Source organism: Canis lupus, chromosome 36 (genome assembly GCF_011100685.1).
Source record: "Canis lupus familiaris isolate Mischka breed German Shepherd chromosome 36, alternate assembly UU_Cfam_GSD_1.0, whole genome shotgun sequence".
Classification (NCBI taxonomy): Eukaryota; Metazoa; Chordata; class Mammalia; order Carnivora; family Canidae; genus Canis; species Canis lupus.
This window is the reverse complement of record NC_049257.1, coordinates 21,298,462-21,317,389: the sequence shown is the minus strand read 5'-3', so window position 1 is coordinate 21,317,389 and position 18,928 is coordinate 21,298,462. Positions and strand designations below refer to the sequence as shown.

The window sequence follows — 18,928 nt, the reverse complement described above, 5'->3', positions numbered from 1 at the left end:
CAACTGCCAATGTGTAGCATGTGTAAAAATGAAACCCCAAGCAACTTGTCCAAGCTCATAAAACTTATTCTGTAAAAATTTGCTATATAGTAATATAATCGGTTTTCCAATACCTAATTAAAGATAGGACAAATGTGATTAAACCCAAATAGATCACCTATTAAAATTATTTTCCTAAGTACGTTAAAGGATAGTCTACTCAACGTTTCTATCGACAATGGAGACCGGCAATGTATTTTAGAGAAAATTACCTGTATTTTAATTTCAGGTCTAACTAGTCAACATTTGATACTCATTTTTGTGATTATAGGCCCTTATAAGTTATAAAATGGGTATAATACATGAATGTAGTGACACTTAACCACTTCATATTTTAAAGTACTTTAGAGCCGCCAACACCCTTGTACTTATTTATCCACTTACCAATATATTTTACAAATGGAGTATCTTGGGCAAATTCACATTTCCTAGCTGGCTCAGCATGGTATCCTCTTAAGCTTCATCACTTAAATGCAGCTCAATGTACCCTGCCATTAACTGATAAAAATGTAAGCAAAAATGGCATACTTTACCTGTTAATCTGAAGTCTTCCCCTATCCTTGGTACTTTCTATCCAATCCTAACTTCCATCAACCTAACAAGGTTAAACTTTTGCAAATTACTCATGTTCAAGATTTAATTGCAGTCCATGAATACACAGGAGATTCCAATCTTTTGTTGCCTAATTTCCACTTTGTAAGGATAAAGGCAAATATATTTTGTAGAAATAACGTCCACTCTTGCCGTTACTTTGGAACTCAAACTATTATACTTACAGCTGCAGAGTATAAAACCACTGCATATGTGTGTTATAATCCAAACAGCTCAAATTCCTCACATGGCTTCAACTCCCAAGTATTTAATGTTATTAATGCTAAGAATTCAAATAATTACGCTGCAAAGTTTTCCTAAAAAATTCAATTCTCAAAACCCTCACAAAAGGATCACTGTAACACAACGATCATCACACACCTTTATTTGGATTAAAATGCAGCACTGCAGTTTGACCAAATTCCTTATTTTCCTCCCCGCCCTCCCTCATACAAGATTCAACCAATCTGCTGCCTTTCTGGGGGGAAAGAAATTTCATCCAACATGTGAAACACACCCCCACCCACCTCTCTTCCCAACTTTTCGTCACCTACTGTCCTATCCTTAACTTTTTTTTCCCAAAAGTTCAGATTTCTCATGTCACCCCAGCATCTTACAGATTGGCATTTAAAACAAATAGGCTTTCCGTTTATTTTTTCCATACCCATTTCTAGTGTCATGTATTGTTTTCCACTAAATAGAATCCATAATCCTTAAAGCGAATTGCTATATCAAAGTTCCTTCCAATGTAATATTCACCTAGTGTTTAAAATCACACGGACATCGTGAAGCAACAAAACCACACACACATTTCTAAAAATATTTTAATGAAAAAGTTATCTTTCTGTAAACATTTCATTATACTACAAATGAACATTTGAATCCATTACAGACCACCTCTTAAGTCTTAAAAATCAGGATAAAACATTGAAATTTTAAAGTAATCTTGAATATTATATAGGCTAACAATCCTTACATCACCCCTGCATTACCTTGCTTACTCAACTACTTGTGACATCAGTTGGAACTCCAAGATACTTAGCTAGAAATGTTTCAAGTTGTGACTCATACTGGCACTCTTAAAAACAAGCCTATTCCAGTTGTTCAGTTCTTTAACAAATGACCTTTATTACCCAGTTTTCTCCTTTAAGATTCGAGTGTGTATCAGGTTTTTTGGTTTGGGTTTTTTGAAAATAATGTAGCATGGGAAACAAGAACATGTGAGACGGCTTGACAAAATCAGTTGAAAAGTTTGCCTCAACCATTTCCCCCCGTGAACTCCCCCCCCCCCTTTTTTTTACTGGTGCTATGAACTGAAGAGCACATTTTCCAGGAATGACAGTGGAACTACATTTAAATAGAATCACTTTATTTCATAAGAAATGAGATGGACTGTAAAGAACAATGCCTTTTAAAAAAATGTTTCCTATCTTTATTTCACACTAAAACCACTTTGTAAAGATAATGTATTAAAAGGCTATTACCTTTAACACTTCATTCTATCATGTGTAGAAATTCAGTCCTGATTTAGATTCAGAAACAGAGCCAACCAGTCATTATCTGAGAATAAACTCCAGCAAACTTAACCTGTCTTTATGTATGAACTTTGCAATCTATGAACCATCGTAAGCCCATCTCAAGTGTTTGCCCAACGTGGGGCTTGAACTCCTAAACCCAAGCAAGAGTTGCATGCTCTACCACCAACTGAACCAGCCAGGCACCCCTCCAAGCTCAATTTTTAATAAGCCCTTTTGGGGTATCAATAGCCCCTATGAATAATCAGCAACTGATTTGAATAGTAACTGAGTAATATTTTAATTATTCTTTGGGAAATCTTTTAAAAAGGGAGTATTAGCATATTATGCCCCCACTACTTCTGGCTAACTCGTTTTAAAAAGAACCAAAAAGGTATCCTATTACTTCAAAGAATTCCCTGAATTTATATGCAAGATTATTTATGAGGCCACTTGAAGGAAGACCATTTTTCTATGTGTGTCACCTGACAATTCTGAACGCTCATTCTAAGGTGTTTTTTTTATTAATAGAATGAGGATTGGCAGCTTAATGTTTCTGTTACAAGTGTCATGCTTATTACTCCTTATCAAAAATTGACTCTACCCTAAAGACACCAACAATGATTTGTATACATGGGGCCACATCTAACTAGATACTCGTGGTTGTTGCAGGGCCTAAAACTTTAAAATGTGTTGGATGTGGTTCTCAAAGTGTTCAGCTGAATAACTTTGCCCATGTACCTAATAGTTTCAAAATGTGTAATATGAATTTGTAGGGAAACAAATGGTGTCACCAGCTTTTACTGTGAGCTACAAACCTTACCCAGCCAGAAACCTTCGTATTTAAGATGGTAGGAAAGACATTCCTCATTTAGGCAAGTAGGGTTCTCATTCAACCTGCAAATCAAAAAGATTACTCTTACCTTGCTTTACAAAAAATTACTCTTTAATTAGTGAAAAAATTCAAATTCAAGCCTTACCTAATGCTTATTGCCCTTCCTTGCAGGTCTAAATGCTAGACCTAGTGACTGTGGCAACTATCTCTCATTGATGTTCCAAAAGGCGAAGAGCTCCTTCCTGCTAGACTTTCTTCGATATTTCAGATGTAATAAGCAGATTTAACTAGCTTTTGTAAAGTTGCTCACTATCACCATAGTATCTTATGCCTTCACTTCTCTGTAGTTGAAGCTCTTGCTGCTGCCTTGTCATTCTTTATTTATGCTGACTTGTCCATACTCAAAAGGCTTCTGAAGTCCTGTCTTAGTGAGTCTCCTTTGATCCAGACTGTGCTTAAAATGCACATCTTAGGTCCTTTAAAGCTGGTTAAATCGCTCTCCTCATGGCTTACTTTTTCCACACTGTTCACAAGAACTAAGCTAATACAACTTATAAACAGGTCACATACACAGATTTCACCTGCTTATAGGTTGCAAACATCAACTTACTGAAAATATTTCACTATTAAACTAGTTCCAGAACACAGAAAGTTTGTTAACAGTACAATTAACCTCATATGCCATTAAAGGATACTGTCAAGGTTGTGTCAAACAATTTCACAAACATAGAAACAGGAAATGTTAATCTCCCCCATTCCTTCAACCTTTATTATACGAATAAAAGAACTTGAGACAATTTAGCTCAATTTTAATAAAATGTTTCCCAAGCAGTACTTTGACCAGGTACCCAGGTTTAAGTTATGAACATTGACAGTGTCCATTTATATAACCACATTTGAGTTGTTAAAGACTTAACCATTTTCTAATATTAGCCTATTTTCTACACTGCTTATTCACATATGTCCATTAACAAATGGAATGTTGTCTGTTACATTTATTGGTTTGTGAGTGTATTCTGGAAAACTGCAGTATCTGTGAAGACCGATTTCCATGCTGGCATTGCATGCATCCAAATATTAATAATGCACAGAGGCACAGAATTAGAGCAACAAGAGAGCATATTCAAACACTAGCACGCCCCATTCCCCTTTTTATTGCTTGTTTTGCTTAGTACTTCTGAAAACAAAAAAATTTCGAATTCAACGTTCAACTGCCAAAGAAAGAATAACAGCGGAGCACATAACTTAGGGCTCGAATGAAATTGTAAGCACTAGCTGGCGCAAAACAGTAGACATTGCTTTTTATATATATGACCTTATCTGAAACTCTTCCCAACCAAGGTCTTCCAAACCAAACTGTTAACTCATACCAACATGATTTAGGTTCAAGCATACACATGGATAACAGTGTGTTCTTTTGGATTTTAAGTGAGCAAGAACTCAGGCTATTCAAATTTGAATTCAGGTCTCTGGGAAGTGAGAAGCTTGTACTAAGCAACTGTGCTACACTTCTACTGCAGTAAGTGATTTAGGATTTTATCTGGACTGTCCTTGGTTTTATCCAATAAAATATAAAGGGTACAAACAGGAAAGCATGCCAGCCAGTTAAGGGTTCAACAATGCATGATTTTTATTCTCTTGCTTCTGAAAGCTTGTTATCAAAAAAATATATATATTAAACCAAGGAAAATAACTGAAGACATATGGGCCTCTTGTGCTTTAAAAAGGAAAAAAGAGGGTAGCCACTAATTTGCTCAGACACAGCAGGCTTAGTGGTCCTGTATTTTGAAGTTTTTAAGAATGGTTTTTAAGGGAAAGGGAAAACATCCACTACCCCTTTCCAGAATTTAAATTTAAACAGAGGGCAGTAGACATTCATTACACCCAAATAAAACTATGGCAGTTCACATGTGACCAAGGTGAATGTAGAATGGAGATGTTCTAAACACAGCTAGGACTCTCAGCAAAACTAACACACTAAAATCATATGATTACATTTTGAAAGAAAATGCACAAAAACCAAATAGGAATTTTGAGTTTTTTTTTCATTTGAAGGTAAATCTTAATGCTATTAAATTCACAAATATGCTAATTTAAATACCCAATTCTATTTATCTAAAACACACATTGCAAACATACAAATATCTATTCTCTCCACATGTCAGAGCCCATTCATTTCATGGTTTGGAAATGCAGAGAATAGATTCCCCTTAAACTGCAAGTCAGCAGGTGTTTCTTTACAGTTAACTTTAGCAAAATTCATACAAAATAGTAATTAACAATGATCTTCTTTACTTGTTAACTCACAAGGAAACACCTTCAAAACTGCATTTTGTTAAAGTTTCTGTACTAAAATGTAGAAAAACTGAACTACACAAATATTGAAAAGTTAAAAATTCCTTAATTTTTTATTCCTGGTACCACTACCACAATTTACAGGGCAATATACCTGATGTAATGAAAAGAAAAAGAAAAAGACAAAGCTACAACAGATAAAAGACCTCAGGAATGTACATCTAATTGACACTACATTGCATTAATCAATAGCTGCACTTTTTGCAAACTGTGGCTATGACAGTCCTGAACAAGAAGGGTTTCCTGTTTAAGCTGCAGTAACTTTTCTGACTATGGATCATCGTTCCTCCTGTGGCAGATTTTTACAGTTCCTCTAATGCATTTGGGACGACTGTCTCAAAGTAACCTGCAGCTTTCCTGACAACTCCTCGCTCTCTCTCCTGCTAAGAACTGTAGCCTGTTGAATAATACAGGATAAAAAAATTATTACACTCAGTGAACAGTTCCACATATTCTTTATCATCATGATAAAATTTTAAAGATACCTACCCTTTTCTTCTGAAATTTTTTTAGAACCTTCTGCTACCATATCCACCACTTCCACCACCAGATCCATAACCACCTAGAAATACACAGATTTTAAAAATATGTTTAGAAGTTTTTATTTTTAAATTAAGAAGCCAGAGAAAAATTTTAACGAAAGGAAAAAAAAATTAATTACCACCATAGGGACTGCCCGAGCTTCTTCCACCAAAACTGCCCCCTTTCATGGGTCCATAATTTGATTGCTGTTGTCCACTATAATTTCCAAAATCATTATAGTTCCCACCACCACCATAGTTACCTGAAATTACAGAAGTTTTATTTGTGGTTAACCTAAACAATTATTTTTATTTTTAATGTATGCACCTATTATCTTTCCATAAATCATAACAGCACACTCTAGGACACTTACAATGCAACCCTTCAAAAACAGTTTATAGGACTACAGACTGCACAACAGAGGCCCACACTAGCAGACCTCAGGCATTAAGAAAGGGAAAACAGGCGGGAGGAAAAAAAAAAAAAAAAAAAGAAAGGGAAAACAGAGTGAACAGAAGAGTATGTATCTAGATAGGTGCCATCTTTTGTCCACATCAGATGCCAACATCCTAGTTCACGTTCTTGCCTTCAACACCATCAAAACTATGCTTGAGTCACTCTCATTTGGACGTAACACAACTTTTAAATCAATGACAAAGAAGGTATCCTAAATTGGCTATTAAAAAAATCTTCCTGGCTGGCTCAGCAGGGAGACCATGCAACTCTTGATCTTGGGGTCATGAGTTGATGCTCACATTGGACATAGAATTAAAAAAAAAAAGGCCCACCTTGTTGTTCAAACATTAATACACCCCAACAAAACTCAGTGCATCCATAACAAAGCTCTTTATCTGCAAGTACCATGGAATAATGCAAACTTGCTGTCTAAAATATACTAGACATTAAAATTCCAAGTATTCCTGTGTCCCCTAAACTCCAGACAACACTTTATATTGAAGATGTCTGCATTTAATTTGAAATTCCCATTTGTCCCATTTAAAAGTGCCTAGAATTAAATAAAATTCTGGCAATGAATACAATACTGAAAAATAACCATCCATTTCAATTATATAAAAAACACACTTTACCAATTTGATAAATGGCCAGCAAAGCAAGAAAATTCAGTTAAATCACCCATCATTTGAGTATTTTATAATATTACAATGACCAAAAGCTGCATTTTAACACATTTTAACACTGTAATAACTATGAACGATTTTGAATATTTAAAACAAGTGAAAGCTTACCACCTCCAAAATTTCCTCCTTCATTGTAACCATCGTATCCTCCACCACCACCACCATATCCGCCTCCTTGGTTTCCATATCCTGGTCCACCACCACCATAGCCTCCTCTACTACTATAACCAGGACCACCACCATAGTTGCCACCTAAAGAAAAAAAGGGGGGGGTAGAAAAGTCAACAAAAACATAAATGTGTAAATTCAAGTTTAAATTCTAATTTATGTGGCTATCAATTAACTTAAAAATCGTTTTAATTTTTGGAATTAAAGTTCACTAAGAAAAAATAATAAACGTTCTCCCAAGACAGACAATCTAGTTCAAATGTTAGTACAATAAATATTATTGGCCATGAAAGACCCAGCTAATGTTTCAAATTTAGGGGGAAAAAGTCTAGTCTTCCGATGTTTTAGTTCAGAAGCATACTTTAATGGTTAACCATGCAAATTTTAACTGAAATTAACATATAAACAAATACATAACCTTCAATAAAGTACAAAAACAAAGTCAAAATATTAAACATCTATTAAAAACTTACCATCACCTCCAAATCCATTATATCCACCATCACCTCCTCCATAACTACCTCTGCTGCCACCACCTCCACCACCATAGCCTCCTGAGGAAAAACAAGGTATGAATTAAAAATACACAATTTACCAATAAATTTCAAGTAGACACGTTGAAAGAGAACTCTTACCTCTTCCCCCAAAGTTTCCACCACGGCCAAAATTACCACCACCTCCAAAGTTTCCTCCACGACCCATGAAGTTGCCAGATCCACCTCCACGACCTTTAACATGGGCAAGGGAGAGCTTTAAAAACCTTACAAATGCCACTTATACCACTGTATCTGTATATATTGAACTACTCACCTCTTTGCGATCCAGCAGACTGCATCTCTTGTTTAGAAAGGGCCTTTTTCACTTCACAATTATGCCCATTAATAGTGTGGTATTTCTGAACTAAAAATTTTTTTTAATCAAACAAACAAACAGAAGTTATTTGATGTTTGGAAAAGCACATATAAATAAATGAAAACCTTTATCAGTACATAACTCATTAAAATATTTAAGTGACTGAGAATGAGGAAGTGTTCTAGAAAGTCATTATGAAAACTGAGCCATATGCTTCATGCTATTAAACACAATACAAAACGATTAAGCAATTTGCAAATCTAACACAGCACAAAGAGACCTTTTCTGTTTTCTCAATCAAGTTCCAATCAACGTCTACTTACCAACAATTTTATCAACTGTATCATGATCATCGAAAGTTACAAAAGCAAATCCTCTCTTTTTTCCACTCTGCCGGTCTTCCATAACTTCTATGGTTTCAATTTTGCCATACTTTTCAAAGTAGTCTCTCAAATTATATTCTTCTGTATCTTCTTTAATACCACCAACAAAAATTTTCTTCACTGTTAGATGGGCACCAGGCTTTACAGAATCCTATAAATGAAAAAAAAAAAAAAGGTCAAAAACCAAATTCTCCAAGAATCTCTCATATTACACAAAGTAATGTTAAAAAAGTACCTCTCTAGAAACAGCTCTCTTTGGTTCCACTACACGCCCATCAACCTTGTGTGGTCGGGCACACATTGCTGCATCCACCTCTTCAACACAAGAGTAAGTCACAAAACCAAAACCCCTGGAACGTTTTGTTTGGGGGTCTCTCATTACCTACAAAACAAAAATTTTAAAGTAGTGAAATACATCTGGTACAGGTCCTATATCCCTCTAATAACCTTTTTTTGTTCCTTTAGTAACTCACCACACAATCTGTAAGTGTGCCCCATTTTTCAAAATGTTCTCTTAAACTATCATCCGTAGTTTCAAAGCTCAAACCACCAATGAACAGTTTTCTCAACTGCTCGGGTTCCTTTGGATCATGGCCCTGAGAAAACAAATACATTTTAATGATTTCTTTTAGCAGGTAAATTGCTGGAGCGCACAAGTCTTTAGTCTGCTACAAATAAGCTCAGCGTCAAATTCCTGCACCATTAACACTGTGTTCAATTAAAAACTGGAGTAAGATCACATCAACTGATTAAAGGTACCAAAATACCTCCCCAAAATCCATAGCCAGCCTTTCAAGTGCCAACATCCCTTCAACTACATTTAAGTCCAAGAAAATTCCAGAATCAAAAGTCCCTAAACTTCAGAAAACTAAAAGTATCTGAGGACAGATTCCTTTCAAGTTGCTACTGACAGATTGTTCTTTATGAAACCAAAGTGCTGCAGAAGTGTTCCAACCGTGCCACTTTTCACGTCTTCCCTCATCAGGCTACACTTCCAGCATTTAATTTTAAACCACAAAACTGTGAAGTATAGAAAAGATTCTAGGCAGAAAATTCTTAAAAAATCCATCAGTTTCAAACAAATCACGAGCTTAAAACAGGTATTCTTCAAAGGCTAACCCAGCATGCCCCCCGCCCCTAAAAAAAACTACAAAAAGAAACCCACCATTATCTTTTATAGCTTTCTGTAACCAACTTATGGTTTAGGTTATATGCTAGTAAAAGTCACCTATTTGATAGACTTGTATCACACAGCAAAAACGCCAAGAACACGTTACAGGGTCACAAAAACGGCAAACCGTACTTGTATTAAACATTAGGATGTACTTTTTGACAAGAATGGAAAACAGAAACTGAGATTTAAATGAAGATACGGCCTGAATTGTTTGCAACTGAACTAGCTCCTCAAGTTCCAGCAACTGCCATTGAACGCATGCATTAGGCAGAGTTCATCCAAAGTCCTTAAATAAAGGGGCTCACATTTACATTCTAAGGTCTTCGTGTGTCTTCCAAAGTGGAGATGTTAAGGCATTTAATAGGAAAAGACTGTCACGCGCTAGAAAAAAACGTCAAATGATTAATGGCCTAACGCATCAATTCACTTCACGCCTCTTTTCCAGAATCTTGCGTTAATCACGCTCAACGGAGAAAACATACATAAAGGTGACCCCCCCCCCCCCCAAAAATTGTAACCCACATCAAGTCACCTCAGACACATGAAAAATTCAACTGTGGCTGCAGTTCTCTGGACACACAAAAATCCAAGAAACCACAACCAGAGCCGCCCCACAATGGCGCGAAGAGACGGATAATTCTAAGGACTTTAGCTAAAATAGCACATCAGGAAATATTTTTAAAGCAGCGAACTTTAATCAAAAAAAAAAAACTGCGTCCTGTCAACTGGGTGCTGTGAAGAAAAAAAAACAAAAAAACAAACAAACAAAAAAGCCAAAAAAACCAGGAGAAATTAAAATTCTGGTCGGCCTGAGGGAGAGCTGAAAGGACTGGAAACGCGCCGGCCCCACTTCGGCGGAGACACCAGGCCCCGGGATCCGAGGCTATTTGCGGCATCCGGGGCCGGGCCGCCGCCTCCCGCCGCCTTCCAATCCCGCGCGCGCTCTCCCGGCGGCGGAGCGAGGCGGCGGCCATTGCGGCCCAATGCGCCATTTCGTAACGCGGCAGCGGATCAATGTCAATGTGGCCGCCGCCCGCCCGCCCGCTCGCCCGGATGTGACTGCTCGTCCCCTCCCCTCCCCCACCGCCTCCTCCCAACCGCTCCCGCCGGGGCCCGCCATGCCGCCCTCGGCCTCCCTTCCGAGGCCGCGCGGCCGGCGGGCCGGCGGGCCGGCTCCCCCCGCCCCAGGCCTCCCCGGCCACGCAGCGCCTCCGAGGGGCCACCTGTGCAGCCGAAGGAGAAGGCGAGGAGGGCGAAGGGCCCCGAGAAGGCGTCCGGGGCCCGCTCCCCTCCCCCCCCCCACCGCCCGGCTCAACGCAGAGCGCGGGACGGCCGATCCCGTCCACCCGGCCTCCCCGCTCCCACGGAGCTAGGCCCCCCCCACGCCGGCCACTACCCAGCAACCCCCCGCTCTCCCCCTAATACCTCCTCCCCCCGGCGGCGGCGGCGACGGCCGGAGTCGGGCTGGGGGCGACCGGGCGGCGGTTTTACCTCCATTTTGAGACCGGACTCGCCTCTTCCAACTCGAGTTCAATATGGGACCGAGAGGAAGAGGCGGGGCCAGCCGTCACGTGACGCCCTTTCCGCGCGCCGCCGTCCTGGCGGGGGCGGGGCGGAGCCGGGGAAGGGGGCGTGGCCAACTGGGCGCGAAGAGAGAACGGGCGAGCGGATTGGCGGGCGGGGAGCGGGGGCGGGGCGAGCCGCGGGAGCGCGCGCGCCTCGCCGACCGGCCGCGCGGTGCCGCCCTTTCCGCCGTTCGCGCCCGGGCTGCCGCGGGGACGTCGGCTCGGACTCCGCCAATGGTGAGCGCCCACGTCGGGAGGACGCCTCGTGACCGCGCGTCACCGGGGAGCAGGGCCTTTCTCTTTCTTCTCGCGTACCCCTCCCCTCCCCCCCTGGGGGGGCCTCCCGGTGCTCGGTGGCGACGTGGTTGCTTCCCCGTCCCCGAAGCAAGCCGCACTGTCGTCTCCTGGACGTTAGGACTGCGGGGCGGCCCCCGCCCCGGCCTCCCCGCGCGCGTTTCCAGGGGCCGGGCCTGCGAGGCCAGCGCCGAGCATCCCCGCGCCCGCGCCCCGCGGGAATCCCGGGCACCTGGGGAAGGCCGCGGGGCCGCCGGGGCAGCTCGGGGCGGGCGCTCCCTCCGGAGCCGAGGCACAGCTGGGCGCTGCAAAGAGCCGAAGCGGCTGTTCTCGCGGATCTCGTAGATTGAAAGGACCGGTTTACAAGATTTCTGTAAAGGAGGGCCATATAAGGCTGCTGCTGCGCGACTGATTTTTATCTTCATGTTTCCAACGTGGTCTTGAAGTATAAGGAGCGAGATCAAGAGTTGGGGGAGGGGGGGAAAGATGGCAATAAACCTTTCTTGATCTGCCCGAGTAATTTTAAATCATTCGACCTTAATGAGTTTTAGTTGTCCTGAAAATGGTGAGATTAGGTGATCTCCAACCCCTGTGAGAGCTGTAAATTCATAACCCCTGGATCCATAGTGAAAACAAAGGTTCTGATCAACGTGATCCTAATTGACCCGTCTCCCCTGCTTAGAAATGCTCTGTATTTCGGGCGCCTGGGTGGCTCAGGTCGTGACCTCGGGGTCCTGGGATCCAGCCCCGCGTCAGGATCCCCAAAGGGAGCCTGCTTCTCCCTCTGCCTGTGTCTCTGCGTCTCTCTCCAATAGATAACATCTTATAAAAAAAAAAAATGCTCTGTAAACGTAGCAGTCCAATAAGAGCAGCTCCTTTTGAATTGATCAAGCCCTCCTTTTGAATTGGAAAGACTTGAAATGAAATTGTGGGACCCAGGAAATTTAACAAAAATCCCCTACTCCTGGACAAGCAGAGTAGGACTGACTCCATTTTGTGCTGCACCCGCCTTGTGCCGACCTGCTTAGGGCACTGCCCCACCCTAGTCAAACCCGGGGCACACCAAAATCAGAAATCGGCTTGGGATCCTTGGGTGGCTCAGCGGTTTGGCACCTGCCTTTGGCCCAGGGCGCGATCCTGGAGACCCAGGATCGAATCCCACGTCGGGCTCCCGGTGCATGGAGCCTGCTTCTCCCTCTGACTGTGTCTCTGCCTCTCTCTCTCTCACTGTGTGCCTATCATAAATTAAAAAAAGAAAAGAAAAGAAAAAAAAAATCGGCTCAGTGATAGGCCGACCTGCTTATTGCTTAGGGCACTGCCCCGCCCTAGTCAAGCCCAGGGCACACCGTAATCAGAAATTGGCTCATAACAATGTAACCCTGCCTTGTGCCCGCCAAAACTGCGCGCCAATTCTGACCAAAGTAATAGGCCAGCTCAAATGGACACTATAGGGTAAGATGTAATTCAATTGGCCACCTGCGTGTGGACCGACATGACTGTGCAACTTTCTGCATATCCCATTGGTCACTGGGCCTATAAAGTTGCTACGCCTCTCAGTCTCGGGGTCCAAGTCCCTGCTCCGCTATGTCAGGTGTACTTGGACCGAGGCTCGAGCTTGTAAATAAGCCCTCCTGTGTTTGCATCGGTGTCAGCTCCTTGGTGGTTTCTCGGTTTCGCAATCTCAGGCACAACGTTTGGGGCCTCGTCCGGGATCCACGAAGGCCAAGTCCTTGAGGTACAGCATGTCCACGATGTTGGAGCGCTCCTCCTCGTACACCGGGATGCGCGTGTGGCCGCTCTGCATGATGCTGGCCAGGACGCCGAAGTCCAGCACGGCGCCGGCGTCCAGCATGAAGCAGTCCTCGAGCGGCGTGAGCACATCCTCCACGGCCCGCGGCACGCCCTCGCTGAAGTCGCTGTAGGGGTGGCCGCCCCGCAGGCCAGCTCCAGTACGCGCTCGCGCAGCCGCCCGGCCCCGCCGCCAGCTCCAGCAGCTGGCCCACGGGCAGCGCCACCGGCAGGGTCAGCAGCACGGCCAGGCGGCTGAGCAGCAGCGCGCGCGGTGCCAGTGCCGGTGCCCAGCGCCCGCTCACAGCGACCGGCACCACCTCGCCCACGAGGAACACGAGCTCCGCGCTGCCCAGCACGGCGGGCACGGCGCACTGGCCGGCCACGCAGTACAGCAGCACCGCCAGCGCCGCCTGCGCCGGGCTGGCCAGCAGCAACAGCACGCCCAGGGCACAGCCAGCCCGGCGCCACTCGGGCTCCAGGCGCCGCCGCACACTTGGCCTCTGTGCCGCTCTCGCGCAGCACCTGCACCTTGGGGGGCGCCAGCGCGCTCAGCTGCAGGTCCCGCACCAGCGCCGCCAGCGGCAGCAGCCCCGCCACCCCCAGGCCCAGCGCCCACCTCCTCCGCAGCTGGCACCGTGCTGGACTTCGGTGTCCTGGCCAGCATCATGCAGAGCGGCCACACGTGCATCCCGGTGTACGAGGAAGAGCGCTCCAACATCGTGGACATGCTGTACCTCAAGGACTTGGCCTTCGTGGACCCCGGAGACTGCACACCGCTCAGCACCATCACCCGCTTTTACAACCATCCGCTTCACTTCGTCTTCAATGACACCAAGCTGGACACAGTCCTGGAGGAGTTCAAACGAGGGAAGTCTTACCTGGCCATCGTGCAGAAGGTGAACAAGGGTGAAGGTGACCCCTTCTACGAGGTGCTGGGCCTCGTCACCCTGGAGGAGTCATTGAGGAGATCATCAAGTCTGAGATCCTGGATGAGTCTGAGGACTACCCAGATGCCACGGTCAGGAAGAAGCCTGCTCCTCTGAGTGCCCCTTTCCGTCGAAAAGAGGAATTCTTGGAATTCTTGTTCAAGGTGTCTGACGATGGGGGCTCCGTGGGTGGCGCAGCGGTTTGGCGCCTGCCTTTGGCCCAAGGCGCGATCCTGGAGACCCGGGATCGAATCCCACGTCGGGCTCCCTACATGGAGCCTGCTTCTCCCTTTGCCTGTGTCTCTGCCTCTCTCTCTCTGTGTGACTATCACAAATAAATAAATTTTTAAAAAAAGGTGTCTGACAATGAATATAAAGTGAAAATCTCGCCTCAGCTGCTCTTGGCCACCCAGCGCTTCCTGTCTTGAGAGGTGGATATATTCAGCCCCCTGCGAATCTCCGAGAAGGTCCTGCTGCACCTGCTGAAGCATCCCAGCATCAACCAGGAAGTGAGGTTTGACGAGGGCAACCATCTGGCTGCACACCATTACCTGTACCAGGGCAGCCAGTGGGTGCATTAATGCATTCTCATCCTGCAGGGCAGGGTTAAGGTGGAGATCAGGAAAGAGGGCCTGAAGTTTGAGAATGGAGCCTTCACCTACTACAGAGTGTCTGCCCTGACAGCGCTGTCCTCGGTTCACCAGTCCCCAGTGTCCTCGCTCTAGTCCATCCACCACGACCTGCAGCCAGAGCCAGCCGATGGTGCTCGCTTGTCTGCATACTGTCCTGACTACACCGTGAGGGGCCCTCTGCGACCTGCAGCTCATCAAGGTCACATGGCTGCAGTACCTCAATGCACTCCTGGCCTCTCGAGCCCAGACCCAGTTGGAGCAAGAAGGCGTGGGGGGATGGTTGGTGGTGGGCTTTCTACTTTGCCTTTTTCTCCTTATGCCCCCTTAGTGAGGGGTGGGAGCTCTGGCGGCAACTCCAGGATGGGGAGACAAGCCCCGGAGTCGGAAGAGCTGGGTTTGCTTCCAGGCCTAGCCACCAGCTGGCCGAGTGACCTTAGGCAAATCACTCTATAATTTGCGCCTCAGTTTCCTCCTCTGCCTATCAATGTTTGTGAAGTATAAAACATTGGTATGTACGTAAGGAATGATTATTGTTTGTAAATGGTTTTTTTTTTGAGTTGTACGAAAAGTTAGCAATTGCCCAGTTCTTAGATTTTGAACCTGGGAACCTTGGATTGAAGTTGGAGATCCCCCTAAACTCCTTGAAATTATATGCAGAAATAGTGGGAGTGTGTATTTTTGGGGAATGAGGATCCATCACCAGCAAGTTTTCAAAGGGGGCTGTGACTCAGAAGAGTTAAGAACTATGATTCTTTTACTAAGATGGCCAAAATGCTTCTTTGATAATTGTCAGCTGCTTTTATCAAATTCCAGACCATTGTCCAGGCAAACACTATAGAAATGTTTGAACAGTTGGATTTCAAACATTTTCATTTTGTGGGGTGGTGCTTTACCAATGGTACAGCTCTAAGCAAGTGAACATAAACACATGTAAGTGTATTTTGTCTGGTTAGGAGTTTTGGTATTCCATACAAATGTCTGAGAAGTAACAGTGTCCGATGAAAGCAAATTGTTTGGAAACCATGCCTTTCTCCTTGGCTTTGCTATTCCATAATCCCTTGTTTTCCATACTTGGAATCCTACTTCCATCTATATTGTTGGACTATCTGACGTGAAGCTATGAGAGCTATGGCCTAGCCCCCATTCTGCAGGCCGATTGCCCCCTGCAGACTGATCTGTGGAGTGCAAGGCTCCTGGGGCAGTCCCGTGGGTCCTGCCTCACGTGATGTGCCCACCGGGCATATGTGAGCACGTGCACACTTGACAGTCCCTTTGCCCCGTCCCCATGTCCCCTGTGGCAGCGGAACCCACAGGCTTCAGGAAGAGCAGTTGCGCGTGCTGGCTTTGCTGATGCAAATGACCCTTCTTTCGTGTATCTGGTATCCCCATTCCGTTCGTGTACATGACATGCCTCTTCTGAATTTGGTGTCCTGGCCTCTTTAGCAGGCTGCTCCCTTTGTGCTGGCCTGATCAAGGCATTTCTGATGCCCTTCTTCAAAAAGTGGAAAGCTGAATCTCGTGCGGTTTGAATGTTGAGATTCCCAAAAGGAAGCAATGCAGAGAGTAGTTTTCTCCAACTGCGGCTCTCAAGGCCTCCTGGGAGGGCTTCTCGGGGAACCACGTTGCCTCCAGCCGTCCCTCTGCTTCTGATTAGCTTCCAGAGTTTGGAAGAGGGAAGTCCTTTGTGTGACCATCTTGCAAGAAGGGAACCGAGGATCCCAAACACCTGATTTTCTTCAGGCCACACCGCCAGTTGGCAGCAGGGCTGGGCAGGGCTCGGCAGGGGTACGCCACGCTCCCCGAGATCTCCTAGAATGATGGAAAGACTCAACGTCGCCTACTGTGGTGCCTCCAACTACAGGATGGCCGAAGGCCCTGTGGATTGCCCGTGGCACGTTTCTCTTCAGGGGCCGGGTATACAACTAGGCCCCGTGCCGCCGTGCTGGCAACTGAGGTTCTGAAAGGACTTTGCTTAGGCCACAGGACAAAGAAGTGTCAGACGTCCGAGTGGGACCTAGAGAGCCGGGACCTGGAACCCATGCTCCTGAGCGGGATGGAGTGGAGGTTTCCCGGCACGCAGAGGTGCTGCCTGGTCCGTGTCCTCCCCGGTGGGGCGGCGTCTTGTCCGAGGTCACCCTGAGGCCACAGCAGTGCGCTGCTTTGTGGTCTCCTCTCAGAAAGGACGCGACAGCCCCGGGGGTTGCGTGCAGGTAGAGGCCTCGTGAGTGAAGGTCGTGGGCCAGCCCAGCGGTAAACTCATCGCAGACGCAGTGCGTGAGTGGTCTTCAAACCTCGGCAGGAGGAGGGGCTCTCTGGGAAGGCAGCCTGGTGTCCCAGGTGGCTGTGTTCGGACGCCTGCTGCCAGGCAGGCCCTGCAGAGAGGACCCGTTATCGACGCCTTCTCTGACGATGACGAGGCGCTCACCAACCACTACCACCACCAGCTCCCCGTCTCCCGGAGGAAGCCGCGGGAGCCGTGGGGCTTTGTCCTTCCTGCACCTTCTTGGCCACTCCAGAGGCTCGCGCATTTGCGTGGCCAAAGAGGGTGCTCTTCTTTGGTCACAGCATCCGAGGGTGGATTCCTTGCTCCTGACCGGACCTGTGGACATGGCTGTGCTTCCAGGGGAATCCCGTGGAGTCACTCGTTCTCCCGAGATTGATGTGAGAATGAACTTGTCGGTACAGTCAGGGCAATTCTCCCCGTCCCCGAGTTCACTGTGGCCGATGAAAACAGACGTCCAGGAGAACTTGCGTGCTGTCCTTAGATTTGGCGCTTCAGACTCTTGCTTTCCTGTGTGTGGAATCCTAATTCCATTGATATTGTTGAAATCTCTCTCATGAGCCCGCTCCCGCTCCCTGCCCTCCTTGTACTCAGGCTTTTTCCTGATCACAGCCTGATCTGTGATCCGTTCTAGTGCCCCTGCGGATTCCCGTGGGTCCTGCTGACCAGCCATCACCAGGGATGACGTAAGAAGACGAGTGTACCTAAGTTCAGGGCATGTCTTCTTATCCCCAGGCTCGCTGTGGCCGATGAAACCAAGGTATTGGGAAAGCTCTCATGGTCTCCTTGGCTTTGGTGCTCCAGAGTCCTTTGTTTTCTTCTGTTTGAAAAACTAATTCCATTAATATTGCTGAGCTGAAACTATTTTGTCGCAAAAAAAGCCCAATTTTGTCCTCAAGTGTGCATTTCATTTCTTCAGTTAAGGCCTTCAGAGACATGGTAAATTTGGACCAGGGGATTTTTAGTTACCAACACTGAAGAAACCCTAAGGTTTAAGAACAGACTCTCCATAACCCATGAGCAGGTGTGGCCTAAGCTGAGGGCTCTCTATGAGACTGGGCCACCCCCGGACCCCCATCGATATCGGCCAGGTGACTGGGTATATGTGTGGAGATACCAACACCAGACACTTCAACCTCGCTGGAAGGGACCCTACATCGTGATCCTGACCGCTCCCACTGCTCTCAAGGTCAACGGGATTACTCCCTTGTCCACTACACCCACGTCCGGCCAGCTGACCCACACGCCGTTCTCAAGGACTTTGTTCCAGAATGGAAAAGCCAACTGGACAAGGACAATCCCCTAAAGCTAAGAATGCGCCGTTCTCACTTATTTCCCACCTCCAAGACTCCCTAGTCCGAGGTTGTCCTTCAAAATAGAAGGGGATTAGACTTAGTCTTCTTACAACAAAGGGTTGTGCTGCCTTAAATGTAAATGAGAGTGAGAACAGCAACAAAGTTGGTGAGAATCCTGGTTTAATCATTCCCCCTGGCTCACTCTGAGAGCAACCTGGACCCATGATTGGGTCCTGCATAGGATCCTCTGAAAAAGGGGGGAATGTGGGACCCAGGAAATTTAACAAAAATCCCCTACCCCTGGACAAGCAGAGCAGGACTGACTCCATTTTGTGCTGTACCCGCCTTGTGCTGACCTGCTTAGAGCACTGCCCCACCCTAGTCAAGCTCGGGGCACACCCTAATCAGAAATCGGCTCATAACAATGTAACCCTGCCTTGTGCCCGCCAATTCTGACCAAAGTAATAGGCCAGCTCAAATGGATACTATAGGGTAAGATGTAATTCAATTGGCCACCTGCGTGTGGACCAACATGACTGTGCAACTTTCTGCATATCCCATTGGCCACTGGG

At 45.8% G+C, this 18,928-nt stretch overlaps 2 protein-coding genes across 5 annotated transcripts; one reads left to right on the top strand and one right to left on the bottom strand.

The window, feature by feature from the left end:
- Nucleotides 1-1,978: 1,978 nt before the first annotated feature.
- Nucleotides 1,979-11,171, bottom strand: HNRNPA3 (heterogeneous nuclear ribonucleoprotein A3). 4 transcript variants are annotated; one of them, XM_038584948.1, is made up of 11 exons: nucleotides 10,998-11,156; nucleotides 8,872-8,994; nucleotides 8,634-8,780; nucleotides 8,339-8,549; nucleotides 7,974-8,063; nucleotides 7,799-7,891; nucleotides 7,637-7,717; nucleotides 7,104-7,247; nucleotides 5,996-6,118; nucleotides 5,824-5,896; nucleotides 1,979-3,041 (listed from the first exon to the last, which is right to left on the bottom strand). In XM_038584948.1, the coding sequence occupies exons 1-10, from the start codon at nucleotides 11,067-11,069 to the stop codon at nucleotides 5,844-5,846; spliced, it is 1,137 nt and encodes a 378-aa protein (XP_038440876.1). In that variant the 5' UTR covers nucleotides 11,070-11,156; the 3' UTR covers nucleotides 1,979-3,041; nucleotides 5,824-5,843. The 4 variants fall into 4 exon arrangements, with proteins under 4 accessions (XP_038440876.1, XP_038440878.1, XP_038440875.1 ...); XM_038584950.1 differs by lacking the exon at nucleotides 1,979-3,041 and adding an exon at nucleotides 3,720-5,731 and having other exon boundaries at nucleotides 11,064-11,171; XM_038584947.1 differs by lacking the exon at nucleotides 1,979-3,041 and adding an exon at nucleotides 3,720-5,731.
- Nucleotides 11,172-12,923: 1,752 nt separating this feature from the next.
- Nucleotides 12,924-18,651, top strand: LOC610165 (metal transporter CNNM3-like). Its single transcript, XM_038585089.1, is given in 6 exon segments — nucleotides 12,924-13,017; nucleotides 13,117-13,349; nucleotides 13,417-14,173; nucleotides 14,176-14,312; nucleotides 14,505-14,951; nucleotides 14,953-18,651. Coding segments are annotated over 6 exon segments (1,824 nt in total). The 3' UTR covers nucleotides 15,109-18,651.
- The last annotated feature ends 277 nt before the right edge of the window (nucleotides 18,652-18,928 follow it).

Bases quoted from the DNA above. Each gene is read 5' to 3' on its own strand.
- HNRNPA3 (XM_038584948.1), bottom strand. From the start codon at position 11,069: ATGGAGGTAAAACCGCCGCCCGGTCGCCCCCAGCCCGACTCCGGCCGT. The intron at 8,781-8,871 runs GTGAGTTACTAA...TTTGTTTTGTAG, and splicing joins GCACACTTACAGATTGTGTG to GTAATGAGAGACCCCCAAAC. The intron at 7,718-7,798 runs GTAAGAGTTCTC...GTTTTTCCTCAG, and splicing joins TGGAAACTTTGGGGGAAGAG to GAGGCTATGGTGGTGGAGGT.